The sequence below is a fragment of the Seriola aureovittata genome, chromosome 12, assembly GCF_021018895.1.
Source record: "Seriola aureovittata isolate HTS-2021-v1 ecotype China chromosome 12, ASM2101889v1, whole genome shotgun sequence".
Classification (NCBI taxonomy): domain Eukaryota; kingdom Metazoa; phylum Chordata; class Actinopteri; order Carangiformes; family Carangidae; genus Seriola; species Seriola aureovittata.
Window position 1 is genome coordinate 15,686,753 of NC_079375.1, and position 26,272 is coordinate 15,713,024.

The 26,272-nt window shown below is 41.4% G+C and overlaps 1 protein-coding gene across 4 annotated transcripts in view; it reads left to right on the top strand.

Moving 5' to 3' along the window:
* The first annotated feature begins 346 nt into the window (after positions 1-346).
* The window catches only part of LOC130179273 (glypican-5-like), a 100,743-nt gene continuing 74,817 nt past the window's right edge, over positions 347-26,272 (top strand). The window contains exons 1-5 of one of the 4 annotated variants that reach the window (XM_056392165.1): positions 347-492; positions 692-812; positions 1,372-1,458; positions 1,844-1,966; positions 13,932-14,093. In XM_056392165.1, the coding sequence (XP_056248140.1) occupies positions 1,954-1,966; positions 13,932-14,093 (175 nt within the window). In that variant the 5' untranslated portion in view covers positions 347-492; positions 692-812; positions 1,372-1,458; positions 1,844-1,953. Of the gene's footprint in view, positions 493-691; positions 813-1,371; positions 1,459-1,843; positions 1,967-3,825; positions 4,303-13,931; positions 14,094-26,272 lie in introns of those variants that run through there. The other 3 variants (XM_056392166.1, XM_056392164.1, XM_056392163.1) reach the window with 3 other exon arrangements.

Consider the following 26,272-nt stretch of genomic DNA (forward strand, 5'->3'; position numbering starts at 1 on the left):
ACATTTTAGAAATCAAGCAATCATAGCCAGGGACAGGCCAAAAACCTCAGAATAAAACTAATTTTAATAATTTGAAATAATATTTAATTGAATTGATATTTTGTTGAGGAGAGACATAGTAATAATATATTTTTTAATCACATATGTATTTGTTGTCTTAGTATTTTATGACTGATTTTTTTCTTCGGGACTCAAAAGGCATCGAATCTACGGACCCACATAAAACTGGGCTAGCACGATAGCTAGCGAGTAGCTTTGGTTAGCATTAACCAGTGACCGTAGTAAGTGTTGGCTGAAGTGGTGGTGAGCCCTCGGAGTATTTAACCCATTTCAAGCCTTTTGCAAATCTTCCAAGTATAAGACTGTTTTTTATGCTAGTCTAGCTACATCGGAGGTTGGAAAGGTATAGAGAGAACGATTGTTAGCATGAAACTTAGGAAAGATGAGGTCTCATTAAAACCTCTTACCTTTGCTGCAAGCAGTTCCTCCCAGGTACGGAGTAGTCAGACACACTGGTTAGTTAGCATTAATTTGACTTCTTTACTAGGTTTAACTGACACTGGTTTATGTCACAATGCTAACCTTGTACAACTTAAAACATGTAGATAACCAAACACGGAATTGCCATGCCAGCATAATACCTTGGTCTTTACACAATGAAATAACTGCATCCTTTTTGCTTTGCTTCCAGTTGAAATACCACTTATTTCTGCCCCCACCTCGAGCCGGATTCTGGCATTGGCATAATCTGGAAGCGTTAGGTGACTGAAGAAAAAATTGAGAATTTAGTTTTGAGGGGATGTGAATACCAGGTGAGAAACTTAACAGATCAGTGTGTTTTGTGGCATTTGAGAATGAGTAAATTGGTGTGTTTCTAATACCAGGATTACCACCAGGGATATGTGTTTAGACTTTATGCTTAGCCAAAGTCACACATGAGACCTAGGTGATTTGGGTGGCCTCAGCTGTTGAATCAGACAGCAACTTAAGTTATGCAGATAGTTTTAGACTTTCAAGTTCATGTACCTAAAACCACAGCCCCTACCGTGTATTCTGTCTCCACATTTGTACTGTGGTGTGCTTGTGGAGGCTATTGTCAGATGTGTACAATACAATGTGTGCTTTAATGCTGTAATGAGTTAACAGTTCTACAGAAAAAAACTCACCGACAAATATACTTCTTACTAGCAAGTACCATCTCTTTGCAAGCAATTGTTTTTCTCAAATGATTCTCAGAGACACAATATTCAGTTGTGATGCTTGCCCCCAAGCTTCAAGTCACACTGAGACTGTATCTTGATAGTTCAGTCGATAGTTCACATAAGATGTGCTGAGGTGTTCAGACTAATTAAGAACATATTTGCCCCCCAGGAATGGATGAAAATCTGAGAGCATGGTGTATTGCCTGCAACTCCAGCACATCTATGTGCTGTAGCTTTTGCTGGGGGCCTCCTTCAGGTAAGTGCAGAATGAGCCCAGAGGTTGTACACATCATCTGGGAAAGCTACAGCAGGAGATCTGGCTGTCTCCAAATAACCACTTTCAAACTGATTAGCTGTTGAGTCAAGATGTGCTGGCAAATAACTGACCGAACAGCCTTTGACTCTGCTGTTCTTATATGATGCTATACAAAACAAGCAGGATGAGCCAATACTACTGATGCCTCTAAAGTAGCCAGTGAGGATATGGTGCTACTATAGTCTTCCTTACAGAATGCTTTGGGTCCTCCTACAGAGGCTAAATCTTCTGTCACAATTGGGAGTCACATGTCTTCCCCACCATGTGACTATGTTTCACCTCTGCAGTAACAGAATCAGCAATTGTGGTCCTGCATATTTTGCAGATGTCCTCATGGGAGTTTCCTGGTCTGGAGGCACAGTGTTCACCACCATTTGAACCCCAGGACTACACAAACCCGAGGAGGCCACCTGCCACCTGCCTTTGTCCTCACTGATGCATGCACAAAGTGAGTTTTAATTACATTTATGCCTGGTTTATTGTTTTAGTTGTCATCTGTTACTTTAGCCATCATTTATTCTTATGAGGCCAGCTCTCAAGCCTGGCTGCTATCACCTCCAAACCACAGCAAGAAGAGCAGAGTGCTAATGTCAGTCCATGCCCTGATAATGTCTTAGTGTACTGTATATTGCAGCAGCAGCAGCCGATTGTGTTATGGTGGCCATTGGATTGGTGGTTCCATGTTCAAGTAGTGGCTCTAATTGGGTTGGTGACATTACTGTTCAGGCTTACAAACTCCTGGGTCTGCAAGTCCATCAGCTGTCATTGGATCAGAGCACTACATTTTGAGCTGCTCTGAAACTTGTTTCAGTGGGCGACATTTTCACTGTGACTAACTGAGCTTTATCCTGTGCTTGTACCTCTTTTCAGTATTACATAGAAATATGTCAGGATTACAGCTAGCTTCCCCTTTTCTCTTTCTAAACACACAGTTCAGGTCAGGGTGTTGATGTGATGGCAATAATTTCAGTAGTTTTAGCAGTTCTCTGTAGATTTTTCCCCCAAAGTTCAAATAAAAATGATTGCCTTAGTTCATAGAATGAGAAGGAATGGAAACCTCCACTGTAGATGGCATTCGAACCAACCAAGCAATAAACTTGCCCCCACCCCACTAGATCATAACTTAATTATTTATTTATATACCAATTTTCTAAAACCAGATTGCAGAATTCTTTTGTAGACTATTACAAACCAGTTGGCAGCTGATCGCTGATGTAGTTTGTTGGATGACCAGGAGAGGGTAGTATTTAACAAAATAAAATGTATAAAAAGAGCACCAGTAAGGTTACATTAGGAAATGTTAATTTCAAATCTATTGTGTACTGTATATACTGTAGGTCACACACATATTAGGTGTATAGATCTACATTGTTACACAGAAAATCTGGAAAACATGTCATCATAATTGGATAATGGTAATTTAATTTCTGAATTATTATTGATTACATATTTTAACTCTCCAAAAAATCTTACTTTATACTACTATAGATGTCAAATCTGTATAAGGAACATAATATTTTGATAGGCATATCAGTCTGGACAAATGAGTGCTTGCTTTACTAAATATTTTTTGCCAGAAGAGGGCAGCAATGTAAATCAAATAAAAGTAAATCTGTGGTCTTTACACATTCCAGCAATATTAAACAGGAGATTCAGATTCCCATAAATGCAAGTAATCAGCTCCAACTCAACAACCCACGTACTCTGAAAATGTAATGTCCTTTGATGTTTAACCATACCCCTCCCCACATTCATACTTAATTGTGTGCCTTGAGGACGCTGGCATTTATTGTCCTACAATCCATTTACTCATAATCCTAAATCCTGATGAAAAAAAGGAAGATGTAGATAGTAACTTAATGCCATCTGAACATTTTTAATTTAGTTTCTTTCTTGTAGCAGCTGACTGTGAGTATCTGCCTGAGTTTAAAATAGAATTTGGGTCTGTTGGAGAGACCACCAAAAATAACATTTAATTTTAGGGTGAGTTTGTAATCTCATGATATATATTTTTTTTTTATTATTACTTCAATTTGTAGATTATAAGTAAGGCCATGGAATAATGTTGTGTTTTACTATTCACACATTTGTTACAAAAATAGTTTAAAGTTAAATAATTTTCAGAAGTACACAACATGTCACAGGATGCAAAAATTATAGATAAAATATATGAGATATTGTTTAGTTGTAGGGATTTCAAATGTTGTAAGGATACTGAGACTGCAAGTCCCTATTGGGATATTGTAGTGAGTTTTAGTTGGGGCACTTAGCTGAAGTAAACAGAAAGGGAGGGGAGTGTGCACAAGGCTTTGGAAACAGGCATGCAGACAGTCGACCACTGCAAAGTGTAGAGCGCGGGACAGACTGACTTCAGCTCACACCACTCTTCATCTGTGCTAGAGAAGACCCCAACCCTCTAGCCTGCTTTGAGGCGCTCACACTCATCCCAACCAATAATGTGAAAATCAGACGGAAACGTTTGTCAGATGTTTAAACTCATCGTCGCTTCATTGTACTCCAGTGCCGTCTACATTCAACACTGTCACACAGTTTGCAGTCAGGCTACAGTAGGCTATCCACAAGGATACCTGGTGTGAGATGCAGCAATGTCCCGAGGAATATGCCCACGCGTGAACTCTTGCGGATCCTTTTGGATTTTGTCAGCGGTCATATTTGCGGTGAATGTGATCGACGTGGACGCGTACAGCTGCCATGAAGTCAGGACCGCTTTCCAGCTGCGGCAGGTCGGACCGCTTCACCGCGTACCGGAGACACCTGGCACAGGTGAGCGTGTGGGTTTGGCGCTTGCAGGGAAGAGCACTTAGGCTAAAACGTACTATAAACATCATAGATTTTGTTAGAAGCCACACATTTTGCTTAAACTACAATCATTACCATTTCAGCAAAGACAATTTGCGTGTAATTAATGTGTCAAATTAGCAACTTGATGACAACCTCTAAGTTTTTACAGTAGACTTGTCCAGTGCTTTTAACAGTTCAGTGATCCTGTCAAAAGCACACGTGGATCACAACACACACTGTGACTCCCAAAGGTAAAAGTCAAGTGACAGCATCAAGAGATTGAAAAGCTTAGAGACAGAACAGACACTGCTGTCTGTCTGCACTTTGTCTCTCTTGTAATAGTAGTCAAGTTTGTTGAAAAGAGTAAAGGGTTTTGACTATAAAATGTCTATGTCTGTTGTTGTGTATGGGGAGTATTGGTTATGATGTGGTATATTCTTAATGGTATAACACTGCAAAATCCAAAAAGATCTTGTGATCAAGTGAAGTGTGTCTTAACGTGTTTGTCAGTACTTTTAAATCAAATTCCAGGAATCATATCTGTCCATCACCGTGAAGTCTGAACATCCTGAGGTTTTTTTTTTTCTTCCAAAAAACATGTATCGATAAATTATCGCCAATATATTGCTCCCATCTGATCTGTGGGGTTTAAAGCACCAGTGCCTCTAGAGTTCCTCCACAATTTGCAGCTTCACATGACACCCAGCTGCTTATCATATGGGGGTTGTTTGGAAAGATTAAACAATTATTTTGTAAATTTCTTTTGGCAGAGAAGCTGCCCAGCACATTCACAGGCTGCTGAGACAGGGTTTTTGAGCTAGAACAAGACTAGTGTGATGCAGGGGTACCATGTGGTTTAATCTGTCTGGATCAAGAGGCTACAATATTGTGTTCACAATAGGGGAAGTGATTGATTTGCAATCTGCAGATTGATTCGCACAAGTCAGCAAGACCAACTCTTTTGTTCACGTCTTTAGATACTTGGGGTAGCAAGCCCTTATACATGCACTTGATTCCACTGTACTTTGGACATCAGTTGACTCCTACAGCAGGCCTATAGAGTCTTTTGGCACCTCTGCTGACACGGTCTTTTGACAGATTTTTGTTTATGATGCTGGAAAAGTTATTTTCTAAGGATAAACATTGGTGCCAAATCTGTTTTAGAGGCAAAACACATTTTGAGTGGCCTTAGGCTTTGGTTCAACTATGATAGTTTTGCTTGAAAGTTACTTGCAAGCAAAAGACACTTCATCACTTTTAACTAACTGTCATGTTTCTTATGAGGAGGACATTTCAATTGACACATACAGACGTGACATATTAACGTGATGACCGTGATGCTTGTGCATTAGTGAGATATGTGAGGAAAAACAGGAGAACAACTGTTCCTCAGATAACTGAGAATGTCAGTTCTGTGTCAAGAACAGTCCGAATAATATTGTCCTTATTGTAGTAGGGTTGCAGTGCATAAATCCCTCATTACAGTGATGCAAAAACCATAGTCATTGGTCTGAGTCATCATTCACCATATTCTCCACAAGTGGAGCAAATGCATATGTGGCTTCCACCAAGAGAATGGTACAAACCTGAATGCTTGACATCTACAATGAGGGGATCTGGCAGCTCTGTTATACTGTGGGGCGCATTTTGCTGGCATGGTTTGGGTCCACAGGGAAGGGTCACTACGAATCAATAGAAAGTTATTCTGAGTGATCACCTTTATGCTGTGATGACACATTTCTATCCTGATGGGAATGGTCTCCTCCAGGATGATAATGACACAATCCATAGGGCACAAGGGGTCAATGAACGGTTTGATGAGTATGAAAATGATATGAATTATATGCTATGCCCTGCACAGTCTCAATCTCAACCCAACTGAACACCCATGGGAGATTTGGACTGATATGTTAGACAGTGCTCTCCATCTCCATCATCAAAACATCAAATGAGGGAAATTTGTTTGGATGAACAGTTTTATTCCCTCCAGTAGAGTTCAGAGACTTGTAGAATCAATGCCAAGGAGCTTGGAACTGTTCTGGTGGCATGCAGTGGCCCACCACCACTTTCACAACAAATGAGGCTATTCAGTGGGCATTATTATATTTTAACTCCAAGATTTTTTTCTTTATCTTTATTGTAAGTTTTTTATTCTTGGGGGTGTCTAGGATACAAGAGCATTTCTCCTTCTGAATACTCAAATAGCAGTAGATATGCAAATGTACAACTATCTATATGAATACAGACCACAATCTGCTTTACTGCTGCGGTGTCACAAGCAGATTGGTGGCAGTTTAAATATCACCCAGTCTGAGACTGTATGTTGTAACAGGGAGAAGAGCAATAGATAGCTGAGTGGGAAACATACCTAGAGGTGCATCCAAACCACTTGATATGTTTGTTTAGCAGTGTGTCACTACTAGCAACAGAGGCTGTCAGTGTCATTGCAAGCATTAGTTTAGGGTTTGCTCTTAAAGACAACAGAAAGACCGTGGTCTTCTGAGGATGTCAGCAGTCTGGAGCAAGGCTTGCATGACAAGCTTTTACAGTCAGCAGTGCATTGGCAGAAGCTACATATGAGTATCTCTGTCTACAGTTGCAGCTGTTGGGAGCATTTTACCTGACGGTGAACAAACAGAAGCATGTACTCACTATGGTATGAAGGGGATACAATAGTCTTTCCTTTTAATGAATGTGCTCTTCCCCACCTCTAACCCCCACAGTTAGATATTTAATTTGAGGCACATCTATCTATAGATACAACATTTTTGGAAAATGGTGTTGATATGATCCAGATACAAACTGTGGCTCCTTGGTCTGGACTATTAATTGATATAAATATTGTTTGTTTAAAAGGTGTGGTGAACTGCATTTTTGTGCAGTTACACTCCACTACTTCTCTGCTGCTCCTTCCCTCCGCAGCTAATCAAACATTGCTGTAGCTTCACTGGTACATTCTGGGCTTCTATCTTATTTTGCTTTTTATTTGTACTTGTCCTAGAGAGGTGGTTTTGGGTCAGGCGCAATCTTGTCTTCAAAGCGCTGACCAATGGAAGGGGGTGTTACAGTGGGAGATTTGGTGTATATTTGTGTGTGTACACAATTATGCTACTCTGCTTCAGTTCTCAGATCAAATGCCAACAAAAGCAAGTCTTGAAATTTGAAGTGGCAAAACTTCAGCCCTTTTCAGAGCCTGATGTTTGTTTTAGGATACAGTGCTGCGTTTCATTCATGTGTGGTGAACTGAATTCTCACTAAACACCAGGAGTGTGGCAGCAGGGAACTTAAGAGCCGGCCAATTGGATATGATAGTGTATAAAAAGAATTGCACTTTAATGGTACAGATATTTTATGCATTATTTCTTTGTTCTTAATTCTGGCATTCAAAGAAAGCATGAAGTGCAATAAGTAGTGATAGTACCTTCTGATTATAAAGAGCTCTGTAACCTCATGTTGCCATGCAGTGTTGCAAGAAGTACTCATTGCATTTGCAAGTGTGTGCTTAAGCTGTGCTAATGAGTGACCATTAAAAGCAGTATTTTACCCATATATATTCGTATTGAATTATTTCAGCTTTCCAGACATTAAATGTTTGTTCCCTGCATGGGCCACAATTTATAAAGAGTAACTTTATCTCCATGCCAGATTCAGCATCAAGGGAGCTTAGATAATCAGTGACATGAAGTTGCTTATCCTGTCGTTATTTTGAAGAGTTATGACCACTTTGGTACTGTGGTACACAGCCAAATGCTCCATATTGAGATTACCACAGGGTGCTGATATAGCCCTTTGGAGATAGATCATTTGGAAAGCAGAAGGGTAGCAGTGCTGTGCACAGACTCACTACTTCTACAGTTGGCTTCCTGGATAATGTCCTCAGATATGATCAACCTATTTTACAGCTCAGTTAAAACTATCTGATTGAGCAGGGCCTATCTGATGGTGTACATACCCAACACGGAACACCTTTTTAAATCTTATTACTGTACTGCCATTCTCTGATTTACTGAGTCATTAACAGCTATTTTAGAGTGAAAGATAAAGTGTCTTATATTTTTAATATGTGGCAAGCAGGGTCATGTGTTAATAGCAAGAGAATGGGAGCCCAGTGTGTTATCACATGTCACCACATCCTTAACCAGTTACAGCGTCAAAAGCACTTGGCAAGCTCTCCAAGCTCAGCATGGTCTTTGATTGGCTATGGTTATTTTGAGTCCTTTTTTTACTTGGTCTTTCTCACTGAAATACCTTACATGGAGGTGTGTGCCTCAACCACCTACTTCAATCTAATGTACAATTCACATGAGTTTTGTAAATCTGGATCTATTTGAAAAAAGACATTGGTGGTTAGAAAAAATTACATCATATGACTTCAAGTTACAAGACACCGTTTAGATTATTGAACTGAACACCTCACAAGCTCTAGCTCCAGTCAATCTCAAACAGTTCAGCCTTACCAGTGTTTTCCCTGTCTGAAGCTGATTACACTGTCTGAGTCTGTCCCTAAGTCTATCCCTAAGTCTATCTTATGTTTCAGTGTTCAGTGTGTGTGCTACCTTACCCCTTCTGGCTTGCTACTGTGGTAGAGGAAGATGCGATTTTATGAAGTTAGTAGACTGTCAAGTATATCATCTACCTCTCCAATAATATAACCATCTAGAAAAGATGAACATATAGGACATAAGAGTCTGTGGCCCTCTGATATAATGCTGCATCATCAGGTGTGCATCTATCTGGCCACCAGCCTTCCACTTCTGTCTTTAAGATCTGCCTGTCCGTCCTCTGCCCTCTGCCGTGGTTTTGGACTGCGTGCCAATCACTGTAGGCAGTTGCAGCTTGGGGTCTGGGAAAGCTAAACATTCCAGTTGAGTTTCAAGGTTGTCCAAAAATGCAGGTATGCAGCAAAGACCCTTTTGAGTTGTTTTCATTCAACATGGTCCATCCCAAGCACAGCAAATCTGTATAGAGTAAATATCCTGTATGTTCAGTGGAGCTGGGAGCTTCAAAGCAAACTGGCTTCCTGAGGCAGGAGAAGGGTAACGGCATTAATTGCCCACTTTTGAACAAAGTTATTCTTGTTCTCAGAAAAATATCAAAACAGCAGCATCAGGAAACCGCAAACCTTCCAGTCATCAACACATTCAAAATCAAAACAAAATTTCCATACCATATTGAAGAGATGTGAGCTGCATATAAATCATTTTTTGAGTGCAGGACTTTATGCACGTGTTTGAAAAGAGTGGTAGTAACTCAAGCATCTTCTCAGCAGTATACTGTATTCAGCTCTGCTACTGTTGTACCACATATTGAGAATGGCATGTGAGTGAGTATGTCAGTTATACAGTGGTAGAGTTTCTCCACTCAGTTTTGACTTGTGCAATGAAGGGCACTGAGGTGTTGCTGAAGGGATTGAGACTAACAAGTCAAGACCCTTGAGCCATGGCTTTAATATGGCAAATTACTTCAGAGGTATTTGTCACCTGAGGACGATTAAGGGAATTAGGATTCAGAGTTGACATCCAGTCTGGAGAGCAAAGTGTGTTAAGGTTTAGCCAGGCAGAATGAGTAGGATACACAGTGGGCACTAATTACAAAAGAACCAGTAGAGTTCAGTCATCTGTCTCCATTGGAGTCTGTGTCAGAGTTGTTATTTGAAATCAGAAAAATAGCTACAGCCTGTAGACAAAATAACATTTACGATTCATGAGAAACTTTGGAATTTGTAAAATAAAATACAATTACCATAGCAAATTCTGCATATCATGTTGCAGGCCAACTAGCTGTATTTGTCCTCCCTCATATTCTGCAAATGTTCATTATCTTCATGGCTGGTTAGTTTCAACTTTTAACTCCTCAGTGCAGTTTATTTCTTCTCATGGTCTTTCATCATATTAATAGCTCAAAATATTGTTTAGCTTTCAACCAGTGCATTTATAGTGTGCACAATGTCTGTGTTGCCTTTTCAGAGCTCTGTTAGCTGTTAGCAAAAAATAGTTATTGCATAAGTATTCACCCCATTACGATTACAACATGCCAGGGAGTAATCAAGGTGTGGTGTCAGTGAAACAACTGGTGAAACAAGGTCCAACAACTAAATAGTTTATTTCTATCCAAAAAAGAACATCATGAAAACAAACAGGCAATTCAAACTCCACAACAAAGTTATTGAACAACTTCCAATTTTGGAAAGGATACAAGAAAATTTTCACAGTAGCACAGTAAGGTCGATCTAAAGAAAATAAACTACACTCACAAGTATGCCACAAAGGTTGTCCTTGTGAGCAGGGCACCAGTGTGGGGAAGCCACCAAGACACCTGTGGCTACTGTGTAGTTAGAGGGTTACATGGTTGAGACTGGAGAGACGTCACATACAATAACTACAATAACTATATACAATGGCTTTGGTGCTTCACCAGTTATAACTTTATAGCAGAGTGGCAAAGAGAAAGAAGATTTGAAGTTAATTCTAATGGTTTCTTGGCTTATTTTCCAGCAAGAGAGCAAGCCAAACCTGTGCAGAAATGGCTTAAAAACAACAATGCTGATGTCTATTGTGGTCAAGTCAGAGACATTCCAATCCATCCAATTGAACATTTGAGGCAGGACTTGAAAATTGTTGTTGAGTCATGGTCCCCAGGCGGTTTGACAGAGCTTGAGTACTTTTGCAAAGAATAATGGGGAAAAACTCCTGTGTCCAGATGTTCAAGACAGCAACTCTTGCCAAAGGTGCCTACTAAATTTTGACTGCAAGAGGATGAGAACCTTTAGAAATATGTAGAATTTACATTAGATTAAATTTCTTTTTTATGTTGACATTAAACAGCCCTTTAAAACCCCCATTAAATCCAATTATTTCATTTGATTAAACAGTATAAAAACAGTTCTAGGGTGGTTCAGTGCTTTTTATAGGTTTGTGGTATGTGTTCTTTATCTTGAAAATTTAAATGGAGTTTGGTTGAATAATACACATTACTCAAAATCAAGGCAGTCGGGTATTAAGATACTGTATGTCCTACATAGACTATATAGACTGAAATGAATCAGAGAGTCCTTGGAAGACCACTGCCCTGAGTCCTCAATACATATTTATTGTACCCTTCAGGCAGAAACCACTGAAATGTTGTTTATTAAGATAATGTAGCCTAATTAAACTATTTTTAAAGACAAAAAAGAACAGACTCTGCAGTTTGTTTGCTGTTGGACATACTAGTAGTGACATAGCGTCTAATGATTCCAGAAAGTGGCCCGGTACATTCGTGACACAGTCAGACTGTCCTGACTGCTGTGGTGGCTTTAACAGCCAAAGTATTCCTGAGTATCACTTACTCCATGCAGCTACTCGCAAGGGACGGAGAGCCCAGGCTGGATTCCACTGTGAGTCCCTGGATATTAGTTTCATATCACAGATAACACACAAACACAAAGGGGAGAAAGAGCCAGCCTGTTAAGTGAACAGGGTCAGGGACAGAAGAGGAGACAGGACAGACACCAAATATGGTGAAATGATAACCCTAAAAAAGAACTAAAACAATATATCATGCTTTCCCATACATTTCCCGTACTTCTAAGCTAACAGGTTGAGCTTGTTGTTATAGATTATATGTTTCATGAATCAGCTTGTTTAAATTTCCACAATGATGAGGCGCCTACTGTGTGTAGACACTGATATTTATTGAGAGATTTATAAACGTCCTTTTTTTAGTTCTTCATGGAAATCGAAATAATGCAATACACTTACATTATATCCCTAGAATATATAGTTTCTATAAAGGGCATTTATGGTTTGTTGTTGCATGTCATTCCGCCCCTAGAAAACCAATATCTTCTCCATTCAGAGCTGCATAGTTGCACTTACCCAGTAAAATGTAGTGGAAATGTCAAGTGTTGCTTCATTGCTTGTGTTGCCTGGTGACATGGGTGTAGACGAGCTCTGCTCTGACTGAAATACTTTCATATTAAAAGAAGATCCATTTTAAAAGGTTGGTGTTACGACTTTTAACCCAAGGATGAGGTAGACCACCAGCAGTATTCACTTGTTATGGGTCATCGTGACCTCGACCAAAAACAAAATTAGAACTCATACCCATTATTTTTAACTGACATTACTGTTAACTGACCTGTCCTGTCATCAATAGGACCCCTGATTTATTTAAGTGTTCATGTTAATTTATGTTTAGATCAATAAATATCTATGACTCGTATGCTGGATGGATTGGGATTCTCATTTATATCAGTTATCAAAATAATTTTTAAAGAGGTAAAGTTGCAAATAAAGTGTGGCATTCAATTTTTGTTCAATTTCTTCATTGGCAAACTTTATTCTTTGATGGTTGAGGTAAGGAAGAGGAGGAGTGGCATTATTGTAAAAAAGGTCAGGATAGGACTTTGCAGAAACAGTGTTGACATAAAAAGAGTAGACTGCTACAGAGATGGAGATAATGAGCTGGAAGGGGCAGGACAGCCAGTTATGACTTCACTCGTCTGGCTCTGGGATGGGAACAAATGGAGCCTCACTGGGTAATTAAGAGACACCCAGGCCTCAGTAGGATATGCCAGGCAAATGGGAGAGAGGGAGCAGAAAGGGAAAGAGGGATTGAGAATGCAACCCTATTGTGTTTCATGGAGGGATTTGGACAGTGAGGCACTGGTCTTGCGGTCTGTCCTAAGGCCATGCTTTAGGCTCTGGTTACAACACCTGCCTCCAGCCACCACATCCAGCCCTTCCCCCTGTAAAATGAGTTATCATATCAGCTACTGCATTATATAAATGCCCCTGTACATGTGAGTCTGTGCAAGGAAATGTGTGGGAAAGGACAGTTTTAATAGCTCATGCTAATTGTGAACAGTCTCAGTGATGTCATGACAGTGTTTATATATATAGCGATGGTGAGCAGCAGGTGACACTGGCAGGACAGGGTGGACTCTGTTTCAGCTGATGTAATTGTGCCTGATTGAGCTGTTCTTATTTGCAGTTAGGTCATTGCCGTCATGTGGTCGTTATGAACTACAGCATTATGGCTAATGACTGTTTAGTTGAAGAGGTGAAATTACTGTTCTGTATATATACGTGTGTGTCTGTGTCTGTGTCTGTGTGTGTGTGTGTGTGTGTGTGTTTGTGTTTGTGTATATGCATGTGTGTGACTCAGTTTGAAAGTTTTGCAAGTATGTGCATTCATGCACTTTTTTTAGTTTTTATGGGACATAGAGTTTACATACATGTACAAAAGTATGTCTTGATGACATGTGTGCAATCGTATGAGCCAGAGATATTTATATATTTAGCAGACACAGTATATATAGCAGGAAACATGGATGAATTCTTGGTCTACTTTCTCACCCTCCCCTGGTGCCTCTTCTGTCTCCCAGTGGATATGTGCATACTCAGGACACTATACATATACTCACACATACTTGGACAGCACACATATACATATACACACACACACACACACACACACACACACACACACACACACACACACACACACACACATATATTATATATATATATACATATATATATAAGTTCTCTGCACTTCCATTTCCTGTGATATGCTTTATATGTTACCTCTGATTTGAACATATGTTCATTTCTGCTTGACTTTCCTAGATGTGGATCTGCTGATTTGTAAGCACCAGGGTCCATCCTGCTGCACCCGGAAAATGGAGGAGAGCTACCAGTTTGCTGTAAAACGAGAAACTCTTCACAACATTCACTCCTACAGCTATGAGCTTGAGCACCTCATCTCCGGCCACTCGGATGCCTTCCAGGGTAAGAGCTGCGACAAAGGGGCCAAGCTGGGGTTGGGTGGGATTGGCCTGAAACACTGGGTTGTTGTTGATGTAATGGAAGGAGATGTTGGGATTCTGTGGTTGATGAGTTGTTATTTAGCTATCTGGCACATACTGTACTTACCACTGCATGAGATTGATACCCCAAAATGTTAGCTTTTCCAAAGTATTTGATTTGAAAACTTGACCCAGCACCTTGTTCACCTGAAACTGAACCTATCCCCCTTATTTTAATCCAAATTCAGCAATAAAAGCAAAATAACTTTTTGTTTGTTTTCGTGCTTGCAAAGAATATTTATTTATCCAGTATTTGGTGAAAAAAAGTTTTTACTCAGTTCCCCTGGGTCATGGTAGCTGGTGTGCAGGCAAGTGTGCAACTCACAAAATGGGCAAGGCTTTACTCCCCCCTCCTCTTCCCTTCTTCTGTGGGTTTGGCAGCAACAGAACTGTGGAGAAGGATCACTGAGGGTAGATGGGAAAAGAGGGTATATAGGCCTTTTTCAGCCTCTAGTATTTGGTGGAAGATGGTCTGCTTTGTCATTATCTGATCCTGCTCTCAAGACAGCAAAACAATTACTGGAACTCTGCAAGAAATTACAGTATTTTTGGAGGGTGAAACAATCTGTCCAGGGGTAATTATTTTTGGGCATATGTTTTCTGGTTGCAGTACTTTGGTTGTTAGGATAGTTAAAATGTCTGAGTTCTTAAAAAACAAAGCCCTTCTGTAGATACAAAGCCTGTTTCTGCTACGGCTTGCCTGGCAAAGGGCTTTGTGCTACACTCAACTGAATCAAGCAGTGCACTAGTTGCCCAAGCTTGTCCTCCCTCTTCCTCGAGTAATTGCAGTGTCATATAAATTTAAAAAAATTTCCGAAACAAAGTTTTTCCTCTGCAAAACCTCCAGCACAATCCCACAGGGTTGGAGACATGCTTTGGATGTTTTTAGTTTTACAGGAATTTCAGTACCATGCAATTAGTTTTATAAGACAATGGACTGCTTAGAGGCCATGTTGGCCAAGTTTTATTTTATGATGGATGTAAGAACACTACTGGTCTTGATGTCCAATATGGAAAAGTCATATCATATGTGAACAAATGGTGTAATAAAAAATGCGCACTGTTTAGGGAACAGTCATGGAGAATTTATTATTTTCAGACCTTGTTGTCATGGAAGTTATTATTGTCATATTTGACTTGTAAATGCCATATGGACAGGATATATTAATGTCACACAATGTTCCTCGTACTACAGCAGAACCAACATATGAAACTCCAGGCCTGTCAAACATATTACTATGTAGGTTTTCACTTAGTGCTGGAGATAAGCCCCTCTTACAGCTGTTTCACAAGCAGGCTACGTGAATAGAAGTAACCATGTTTGAATAGTGCTCCTGGTATTCGTCCTTTTCATCATCATTAAGATCTTTCCCGTCTTACCTCATGTCTGAGCCTGTCTGGAGAATGAAGATCAGGTGTTCCACATATCCAGAAAAGGCCAAGATGGAAAATAACAATGGAATAACAATAGAAACTGGAGTATGGTGGTGCCGAAAATGATGATGTCACTAGCCCTCAATTTGCAAGGCCATCTAAGGACAGTCTCTGCGCTGTCTGAGTGCCTTGAGTGGAATGTGAAGTAGCAAGTGGCTCATATACCGCATGAAGTAATGAGAGTATGATTTTGGCTGATACCATTGGTACTGTTATTCACACGCTGGATGGTGGAAAAGTGTGGGTAGCTTTCCTCCTCACTGCCCCTATTTGTTTGTACTGTATCTATGCAATACACCACACCACTGTGCACCACATGCAGTTCACCACTGAGTCAGTTGTCTGCAGGCTGAAAACTCTGCTCCTCTCCTGTTAATTTGTTGTTTTTATTTGATAATTCTTTCATGATGTGGCAGTACAGGCATTCATCTGTCTGTCATTCAAGTCATCGTAAATCTTCCAACAAGTCAGATGTGTGCGTGTTTTCTCAAAAGGATGTGCCCATTAGAAAGGAGATGGTGTGAGTGAGTGTGTATGTGTGTATGTCCGTGTGTTTTCGTTGGCCTTTCCTTTGTTTAGACAGCCCTAAAGGCCCTACTGTGCTCTGTCATGTGTGGGAGTTGTCATGTCATGAATATGACCCCATAAACACAGACCACATTTATGAATGTTGCAAGGTTTTTTGTTGCAGCAATATTTCTGACACTATTCAGATAAAAGAATTGGTTTAGTTGTGTAGTGTGATAACAAATCTAGTTCTAGTAAAACGGTAAAACAGAGCCAATAACCTTTTGGGAGTCTCCAGATATTGTTGTCCCCATTTGCTCTGCGACTGCCAAGCCCTAAATCCCACAGACAGGTTCCTTGTTTTTAGATAACATCCTCCTTCCTCCTTACTATCTCCTCCTACCATTCAACTTTTCAAAAGCATACTCTCAAATACACCCAGGCCAAACCCACTTCTCTCCTCTCTCATCTCCAACACACAAACAGACAGACTCTTCTAATCCATGCCATTGTTGATAGGTAATGAGTGTTGGGCCCTGTTGGTGGGTAGGTGTCAAAGACAGAGCCCAGTCTAAGCTGGGCCAGTCTAAGCTCGGCCAGCTTAGGGCTGCCATCAAGGGCTTTGGCCTGTCAACTTGCTCTAGCCAATCAGATCTGGAGTAATCTGACTGGCTGGACACCTTTCTGTGGCCTCCTGATTGGCTGAGAGAAAGTTGAACAGATGGATTGGCCACTAGAATATGTTTGTGTGTCTGTTTGCCTATGTTACTGGTTAAATGGCAGAATCATTGGGTTAGAGCCTTATGTTTAGTCAGTTTCAGCAAGCTTACTTATTCATTTTTAATATGCAGCAACCTCCTGTCAGCAGATTGTTGTGCAAGCAATCCAGTTTGTGTATATGTATATGTGTGTGTGTGAGTGTGTTTGTGTGTGTGTGAACGACAGGTGGGAATGATGAGCAAGAGAGTAAGTATCTGTGTATATAGTCACACTACTGGGAAGCAGATGTCAAGAAAATGCTGACACTTTTGATCACTAGTGTCACCGATATGAGGGGGACCTGGCCCACAGCTAAAGGCCATGACATCTGTGTTTGTGTGTGTTCATATATGAGTGTGTGTGTGTGTGTTTGCAATTCTGCATTTAGGTGTTTTGTACATGTGCATCTTGATCATTGTGTGTGTGCGCGTGTGTGTTTGTGTGCGTATATGTACACCAAAGACATGTGAGCATGTACAGTATTTACCACCCTTGCAAGTCATCATGAGCACCTCAGGGCTCAAGTTGTCCACACAAGAGCTGACAAATGCTTCTCAGAGAAATATATTCTCCTGGCCTAGATAGCACTCTATCATCAATGAAAGTGCACTGCATTTAAAACTTTAGATGCCCTTCAGTGAAGGGACAAGGACTACATTTGACAAAGAGCGTCAGCGAGAGAGAGTTAGAGACAGAGAAAGAGGCCATGGCAAGGACGGTGCCTTTCCTCATTGAGGCGACATAATTAGCTGATCCTTGTCTCATCATCCAAGAACTCTCCAGACCCCCCCTGTCCTGGGAGACGGCGTGTGCATGAGTGTATGCGAGAGACAAAGTGAACAAAACTATAACCCGAGGCAAAAGGGATACTTGAGGTTCTTTGCTGTGAATGGCAGAAAAAGAGAACTCAGAGAAGCGAGAATTGGTTGAGACAGGATAAGAAACAAAGACTGTGTGGTCTGTTGCTGCATCTCCCCCTGCGACTGTTTGTCTCCCTAGGCTCTCACAGGTGGTTGAGTTCAGCCTACTGTAATTGTCCCTCTGCCCCTTGGGAATTTTGCGCCTGCCTCATTGCCTGTTTAGACAGTAGACAGAATTCTCCACGTCTGTTGCTCTTTGTGCCCCAGTCCCCCCAGTGTCTCTGCTTTCCCCCCTAGACTGACAGCCAATAATGTCTAGCCTAAAGCATTTTTGCTAATAAGCCACCACAGATTAAACTGTTGAAAAGTCCTTGTTCTCTCCGCTTTGACTGTCAGGATCATCCTGGGTGGCTCACACAACACGGCCTATGTAAAGGCAACTGTCTCATTTATTATATTCTGAAGATTTATATGCGTTTGTGTTCACAATTTGCGTGGCCACGTGTCTGCATGTGTATATAATTTGCGTGTGTGCAAGTGATAGGGATGATGAATCACTTGGCTGTTGTGTCCTTTCTTCATTCTTTCAGCAGTCATAGGTCGTCTTATCTTTATTGCAATCGCTCTGTGTTTGTCTGGAAGTTCTCTATCTCATTTTGCCTGTGATCTTTTTAGCCCGTCCTCTCTCACATCATCATTTTTTCCCTCTCACTTCATGCCTCCATGTATTTTTCTCTGCAGATGTTTTGACCGACAGGGTTATTGCTCTAGAGGCTGATGCTTGGACATGGGACGACATTGCACTGCGCCATGAGCTCATGCTCAAATTAGGGAGGATATCCGGAATCCATCCCCGCACGTCTTATTTAATCATACAGGGCGGAGGGGAAACGTGTTTATGGACCTAATAGTGGAGCAAATACGTGTGTGTGTGTGTGCGCGCGTGCGTGCGTGCATACGTGCGTGTGTGTCTGAGTGCATGCGTGCGTGTGTGTCTGAGTGTGACCGACCTTAACATATTTGTATTTTAACTATGCCTTTTTATTCTCCTGAGTAGACATGATACATACGGGCAGGATGCGTTTCCCTCAGAGTTTTCAGGACTCCTCTCTCGGGGGAAAAGAGGGAAAGAACAAAGGAAAGGAGGGTGGAGTGAGGGGGAAAGTTCAAAGCCTCTAGCAGTCATAAAGTCACACTCAAAGCTTCCCTAATTACCTCTGCTTTTCATCTGCCCCTCTCACCTCAGCATGAATGTGTGAGTGAGAATGTGCGAGGAGCAGGGAGTTAGGCCTAGAGAGTGAGGAGAGAAAAATGAGACAAGACGGATGATGAAAGCAGAATTTCAGTGAAAGTGTGCACAGGTGTGTTTTAATGTGGTTCAATGGGGTGTATGTATTGGTGTGTGTGTGTGTGTCTGTGGTAAAGAATGTTGATTCGACAGGTTTCTACCTTGTAGATTCACAGTTCCCTTCTGCTCACTTTTCTGCCTCTTTCTTCCTGGGTGTCTCTCTGTCTGTGGCCCGTGCTTTGTCAGCAGTGGGTGCTTAACAAGAGCATGCTGGGTCTAGTTGGGCACTGTGCCAACAGCTTGCTTGTTGCCATGTGCTCTACAGGGAACCCTCACGTCTCAAAGATAACCGAGTTGCCAAATGTGTGCTCCACAGAATAAAACCATAAACATAGGAAATCTTCCCCATCTTCTTCTTCACCCCAAAAGTCTCCTCTCATTTTTCTTCAGCCTTGTTATTCTGCTTTCCGACAGCCCCGGTCTTCGTCACCAACCATCCATGCTCCCCAATATTACATCTATTGCCTAAAAAAATAGGTCTGCATAGATTAGCCTGCTTCCAGACACCACAGCCATATTTTGACATACTAGCATGAAATGAAACTGAGATAAATACCCCTTTAGTTCTCGCCAACATGATCTCGTATCACACGCAATGGTTTTGTGACACAACTTTACAAATACTATTTCTGACACTGCTTTTCAGCTAGCTTCAACAAACACTCTTGGTATAGACTAAGCCTCTTCAGTCTCACTGCTATTGTACGAAGACAATAAGCTTGATGTCCAGGAAGTTTCTTGGTAATCAGACAAAGTCGCATCTCCCGGGGCTTGTTCTCTGTCCAAGAGAATTTGGCTTTTCTGGAACACAATCTGTCTGGCTGGCTGATGGGATTTATGCTCTACTGTTGCTGATTGGTCCAGCCTGGCCTTTTCCTGTGTCCTGTCTGACTCTGCTGCACCCGTCCTTCCCAGACTGATCCCAAAAGCCATAAAATGTGTGTGTGTGCGTGTGTGTGGGTGTGTGTGCGTGTGTGTGTGTGTGTGTGTGTGGGCATGTGTACAAGTATGAGATAAAGATCTGTGTCTGCACACGTGTGATTGCATAGCAGCTGCCAGTCAAAACTCTTTTTTAGAAAAATGTCTAATAACCTACACGTTTGCCAGACTAGTCACTCTTTTGGTGAAATGTTATCTACCTTTATTCAGTTTAATGAAAGGCGATATTACAAAGTGGTGGATTTTGTCCAAAATAAGGTCACGCTGGGAGAAATAAAGGAGTATTGGTGAAGCGTAGCATGAGAGAAAGAGGGGTTGAACACCGCAAATTGGCCAGACTTGCATGCCTGTGAGGGAGAGTTGCTTCCACCCGACGCCTGTGGGAGATCAGGGTGTGTGCTTAATATGTGCTTTCAATGCATAAGTGGATGAGCATCATGATGTACATTTCTCTGCGTTGTGACTCACACTGTTGCTTCAGCTCCAAAGTAGGTCGGAATTGGCCGTCTTCCTCCCATCTCCCACCACCAGCTCACTTCATCACTCCTCCATTCAAGTCAACTCACTTTCCTCATTACACGCTGTGTTGGACACTCCTATTCTTCCTCTCCTTCTTCCTACTCGCCTCTGTGGCTCCTAGCACACCATTAAGGAGTCCCCACGGTAGGCTTTATTCTCTAATCCTCCAATCTTTTGATTTGTCGTTTTCCAGAGGAGGAGGTACAATAAATGAGAGAAATGGATAGACAATGTTGTTCTGACCCTGCCCAGTCGTGTCCTGTTTTTTTGATCCATGATGGATTATGATATCTGCTGCACTGTCTGCCAAAATGAACAGAGGGTTTACATGGATCTGCTCTTACATCAACCGCAACAGAGTCTATCACTGGCGAACTCTTAATACTTCTTTTGGTTTCAATAATATGATGGAATTTGTCCTTCGCCAATATTTTCAAACATTTATCTTGATTATTTCATGTTTTCCTTTTGATTTATTTCAGCCCACAAAACGAGTTTTTGGGTTGTTTTTAATGGCATTAGCACAAAAGCTCAGGCCTAATCAAAGTAGTGTTTTTGGCCTATAATTGAAACAATGCATAAGTGACCCTCCCTGTGCTGAAGCTGAAAAACGAAAACAGGAGCCACACCTGCTAAGAAAAGTGGAAAATCCTTCATTAGTCTCCCTTTCATCCTCGATCCCTTTCACACCTCAGAGTCCATTTGAGGGTCTGTTTCATGTTAATCTTTCGTTAGCCTAAACGTTTCCCTTCCTTTTTCATGAAAATCTGGAGCCCAGTCCCTTTCTCCGGCCGTCTCTAGTCATCATCAATTTCTGCTGAATATTATGGGTTATTACCTTGACAAGGCTTTTTTGTTTATAACAAACCCATACTGACATCATTATAACCAGGTCTTGGAGAAAATGTCTCCTGTCTTTCAGATTCAGTTTTTTATGCTCTCGTCTGCAGAGTACAAAAACACTGCCAGCTGATGTGCCGTTGCATGGAATCTACTTTTTCTTATAATTCTCCCTGTCAAGCAGTTGACTCTTTTTTGGATGTGCGTGTTCTTCTTTTCTTCCAATCTGTAGAGCTAACAATAGCTAACAACAGCTAAACAATATTTCACAACTGGGATAAAGATAAATGTAGCAGTCCCACTAAGATGGGAATATTAATCAACATACTGTTTGTGCAGGAAGGCTGCTGGTGCTGTGTTCAAGAGTCAGAGGGCATTCCTACTTGTACAACTGGCATACATTTGATTGCAGCTTTAAATAGTCATCAGCGGGTGCAAATACTTTTTTTGTGTATGGCACTCTGTGTTGCTCCTTAGGGCTACACCATATCAAAAGAAACACCATATTTTATGTTCCAATAAACAGCAGAGAAATGGGGGGGTCACTGCAGACCTGTGGCCCCCTTAATGCTTAGGACCAGAGGTGCTGTCCATCAGCCTGTCAACAGTCTGCCCCCAGGCTGGCCCTCCACATCTCCCCTTTATGGTATTAGCCATTTAAACAACCTTCCCTCCCTCCCTTGCTCTTCCCTTAGCCCCTCACCCACTGCCCGTGTGCTCTGTTTCCTCTGTCCCCGTCCTTCTCTCGTCTGCTCGTTCCCCTGCCTTCGATCATGTTTCCCTACTTTGGCCAGAGCAGAGAGAGCAGTGAGCCCCCCTACCCCCCACCTCCCCATGCCAAATCTCCACCTCCACCCCCCAACCCCCACTACATTATAGCCCAGTGCACCCCGATTGCCCCTGGCATCTGTGGAATTGTTTATGTTTCAAAGTTTTGATATAGCTGGGCTGCCTTTTTAATTACTGGAATGCTGATGGAGAGATGGGGAGCTTTCTACCCCCCTCTCCTCCACTCATCCTCCACCACCTCCTCCTCCTTAACCTCCTCCTGTCCTGCCTCTCAAGCTAATTGTCCCACCTGTTAGCCCCCTGATAGGACAAGACAAGCAAATAAAAATGTATGGCCAGGCTTAGCTGGAATTTGTTCACACACATTTGTGATTGAATATGTGAGTTTTCTAATTGGATTGTGGAGTCACAGTGTTTTTGTGCAGCTCAGCCAGTTCATGAAGGTCTGCGCCTGTTGTCTGACAGATGAGTCATGCTCCCACTTTAGACTTTAGACGTGTGATTTTGCCACACAAGTATGATGAATCAACAGATTGATTCATTGACTTATTAATAGTTTATTGCCATTAAACTGTTTGCTGAAAGGTTAGAGGCTGGGAGAGTGTATGACATTGCAGCTCTCCTCTGTAACCTAAGATGACCAGCGCTCAGTGGGAGATGGCCCTAAGTACAGTATTTCTACTAATTAAAACAAGGATATGTAATCTGCACACGTGTCACTATGTCACATATCTGTGTGGTGACCTGTCTGAAACCCAAGCCTATGGTAGGATTAAAATGCTTTGCCTGAGAAGACGGTTGGACAGGTCCAGTCAGGACTGATTGCCAAGATAGGAATGGCCCACAGCTCCATGGTATGAGAACAGTGTCTCCTACCTCATTATCACAATATTACCACATCTCCAAGCACATGTGAGCATACACACATATGCACACCCACCTCAACAGGCAGACATGCACTTATTAAAAGATGCAGTCCCATTTATGACACAGTAGGGCTCTACAACTGGTTTAGGATTTTTCTCGGGCCGCACATTATCGATTTTCCATTTTTTCAATCACAAAATTTGCATGCATGTGACATCAGTGACTCAAAACCTTAAACCTTTACAACACTATGTGTTTTTACAGTTTAGACGTCATCTGATATAACTAATAATAATATTAGTAATTAGTTATTTTATTGGGTATTGAAAAGCAATGGTGAAATTGCATTACAGTGGAAACCTTATGGACTATCTCTCTATCTCCAAAAGTCATAGAACATGTTTCTGATCACACACCTTTATCTAAGGGGATAAAATACATTTCCAGGATTTTACAGGAATAAATGTTAGTGTACTGCACACAAGATATTTTATGATTCCTAAATAAAGAAATAAAGAAAAAAAAAATAAAGTCAATGTTTTCTGTTTTACACTTGTTTTTGATTGGGTAATTAAGACTATTGGACTGTGGATTTCAGAAATGCAGTATTTTTAGATTTCAGAAAATGCTTTGTTCACTTATGAACTCTGCAAACATTACACACTTGTGTATGCAACAGTTACAGTTGCTTTGTGACATGCGATTCTTTCTGCCACAATGTCCACCTCCATAATACCACTTGGAGTCATCAAAGTCAGAAATTTAAAGGGATTTTAAATTATTAACAAATAACTCAGTGACGACTACTACTAGAACTTCTTGTAATGGTAATACAGTATGACCCTTTTGTCTAACCTCTTTAAACACACTTACCATGTTGGTCTGTCCTGACTGTCTGGTACCACGTGTCTGTGCTGAGTTTTGACAACTCTGCTTTGATGCCTCGGCCAGTTGTTACGCCGTTACAATACAACTCAGTCAGATACACACACACACACACACACACACACACACACAGTGGAAGTGGCTTAGAAATCAGAGACCACTGGCTAGCAAATTCGAGGAACATTATATTTGTGACTTAAATCTCTGAGCCGCCACTGTGCTTATTTTGACTCAGTTACTGTGGCAGCTTCACCATGGTGACACTTCAGTTTTAATTGTGCCAGTTAAACACTGGGTTGCCATGCAGAATGTAAAGTAGAAATAGCTTCTTATGATTAAAACCCTGTGATCTCAGAAAAGTGGCCTTGGCTGAGCATTGGTGGAAAGATATGGTATAATATCCCATCCCAGAGTCATAAATGCAACTCAGTTTAAGCCACGGCAGGACAAACGCCTCCTCTGCATTGCCACCACTGCTTTTTTATCCATTTAATACCCTGTTTATTCCGAGCAGAGAGCATGTTTCGGCCCACAGGGCCACAGACAAAGCAGGACTGTTCATTTATTCCTGTATAGTTAGCTTGACAATTATGTGTTTTGAATTTCAGTGTTTTTAGGACTTCCTTGCAAATTAAAGATAATTGTTTCATGCAAAATAGCCTCAATCCAGCCAGACTTCATTTCCCAAGAGGCGTACTGATGGGAGATGTGACAAGGTAATGATAGCCACCCACATCTGTGTGTCTGAATGGAATGTGGTCGAATCCCGATTAAGACACAGTGGTCAGACAGAACAATCAAACCCAATTGACTATCATGCATTGGTAGTTAGGACATAAAAAGCTCTCTCTCCATGGTTACTTGTTTTTTATTCTCACCCTGTTTCCCAGCACTGGAAAGTGCAGAGAAACCCACAACGACCGTCCTTGATTTATCGCAGAATGAAACCGGATCCGTGTGTTGGAGAGAACTCGATAGAGAACAGAAAATAACTGATGTAGAAAATTAATGAATCATGAGATCCACTGTCTTGTTTGTCAAAGGGAGTGGGGAGAGGAAGAAAGGTGGACTCTCGTCCTACTTTTTTATATTGAGAGGAGGACAAGTTTGAAGTAACAGCCACGGAGAGACAGGGAAGTGCTCCGGACCCAGGGGCCAAATGAATCCAGATGTCAGAGCATGTTCAAGGTGGAGTCCACTTGTACAGTAGTTGTTTTTCCTTGTTTAAAAGTTCAGTCGCTTCTTTTTATTCCATTTTTCCTGGCAGTCTCCCACTCTCTCTTCCCTTTTTTCCTCTTTCGTGTTCTCTCTGTGTCACTCTCTTGGCAAATAAAAAACAAGCTTTTGCTTTTACTTAACAAGTACAGAATGTCTTGAGGATTTAGTGATCCTGTCAAAACCCTAAGAAAGATGTGCATCCAGATAGGCCCCTCTTAAGAAGTATAAGACTGAGGTTTTGAAGTTTAACCTCATCTTTTGAGATGCCTTGATTGATTCATCCATCTACATATTTTGAAAGCAGACAAAGCAGCAGCGTCTGGAGCTGAAAAACACGGAAGTTCCAAAAACTGCAGTTCCTCGAATGGCCAGTTGAGGCTGGCTCCAAAAGTGAGTCAATCCCCATAGACTCCCATGTTAAAATGCCAGAATTTACAGCAGAAATTAACAGCCTGGTACAAAAAATGGTTTTGGTCTCTATACCTAATTTCCCCCTTCATCACAACTGGTTTTATGCATAATTGACAGGTGGGTGCTATCACAGTTGGCTAGCCGCTTGGTGTCTGCTCGGCATTACCATGGCTACTTCGAGTCACCGAACGTGACCTCTTGGCAGTGTTTGTGGTGTTCGTGACTTTTGGAGGATTTTTCATGCAATACCGGGCAGATAATATGGCTTGCTGTGCGATTAATTGACTAATTAATTAACAGAATGTGAGGAAGTATGTGCTCCTCCTTTTTTGGGGGGTGAGTGAATTACTAGTATAATTTAATTTATGTTAGCACTAATTAGCAAGTATTCATGTCTGCACTCGCCATACTCGGCTTCTTAGCTTAGCTTGTCAAATAGCCAATTAGCCAACAAAAGAATTAGCCTTTGGTTAGCCTTTGATGCCCAGTGGTGCTAACGGGTGCGTATGCTTGCCACCGGCATGCAACAAAGTCTCAGCTCCACACTCCACACACGACAGCTCTTTGCCCAGTTTTGGATTAGACAGGAGTTAGGCTGAGTCAGGTACTGCCAAGATGGCGGCGCTGGAGCAGCCCACTCTCAGCTTCAAAGCCGCTCCTCAGAAACCTATGGATGACATCACAGAGACTATGTCCAACTTTATATACAGTCTATGATATAGTCTA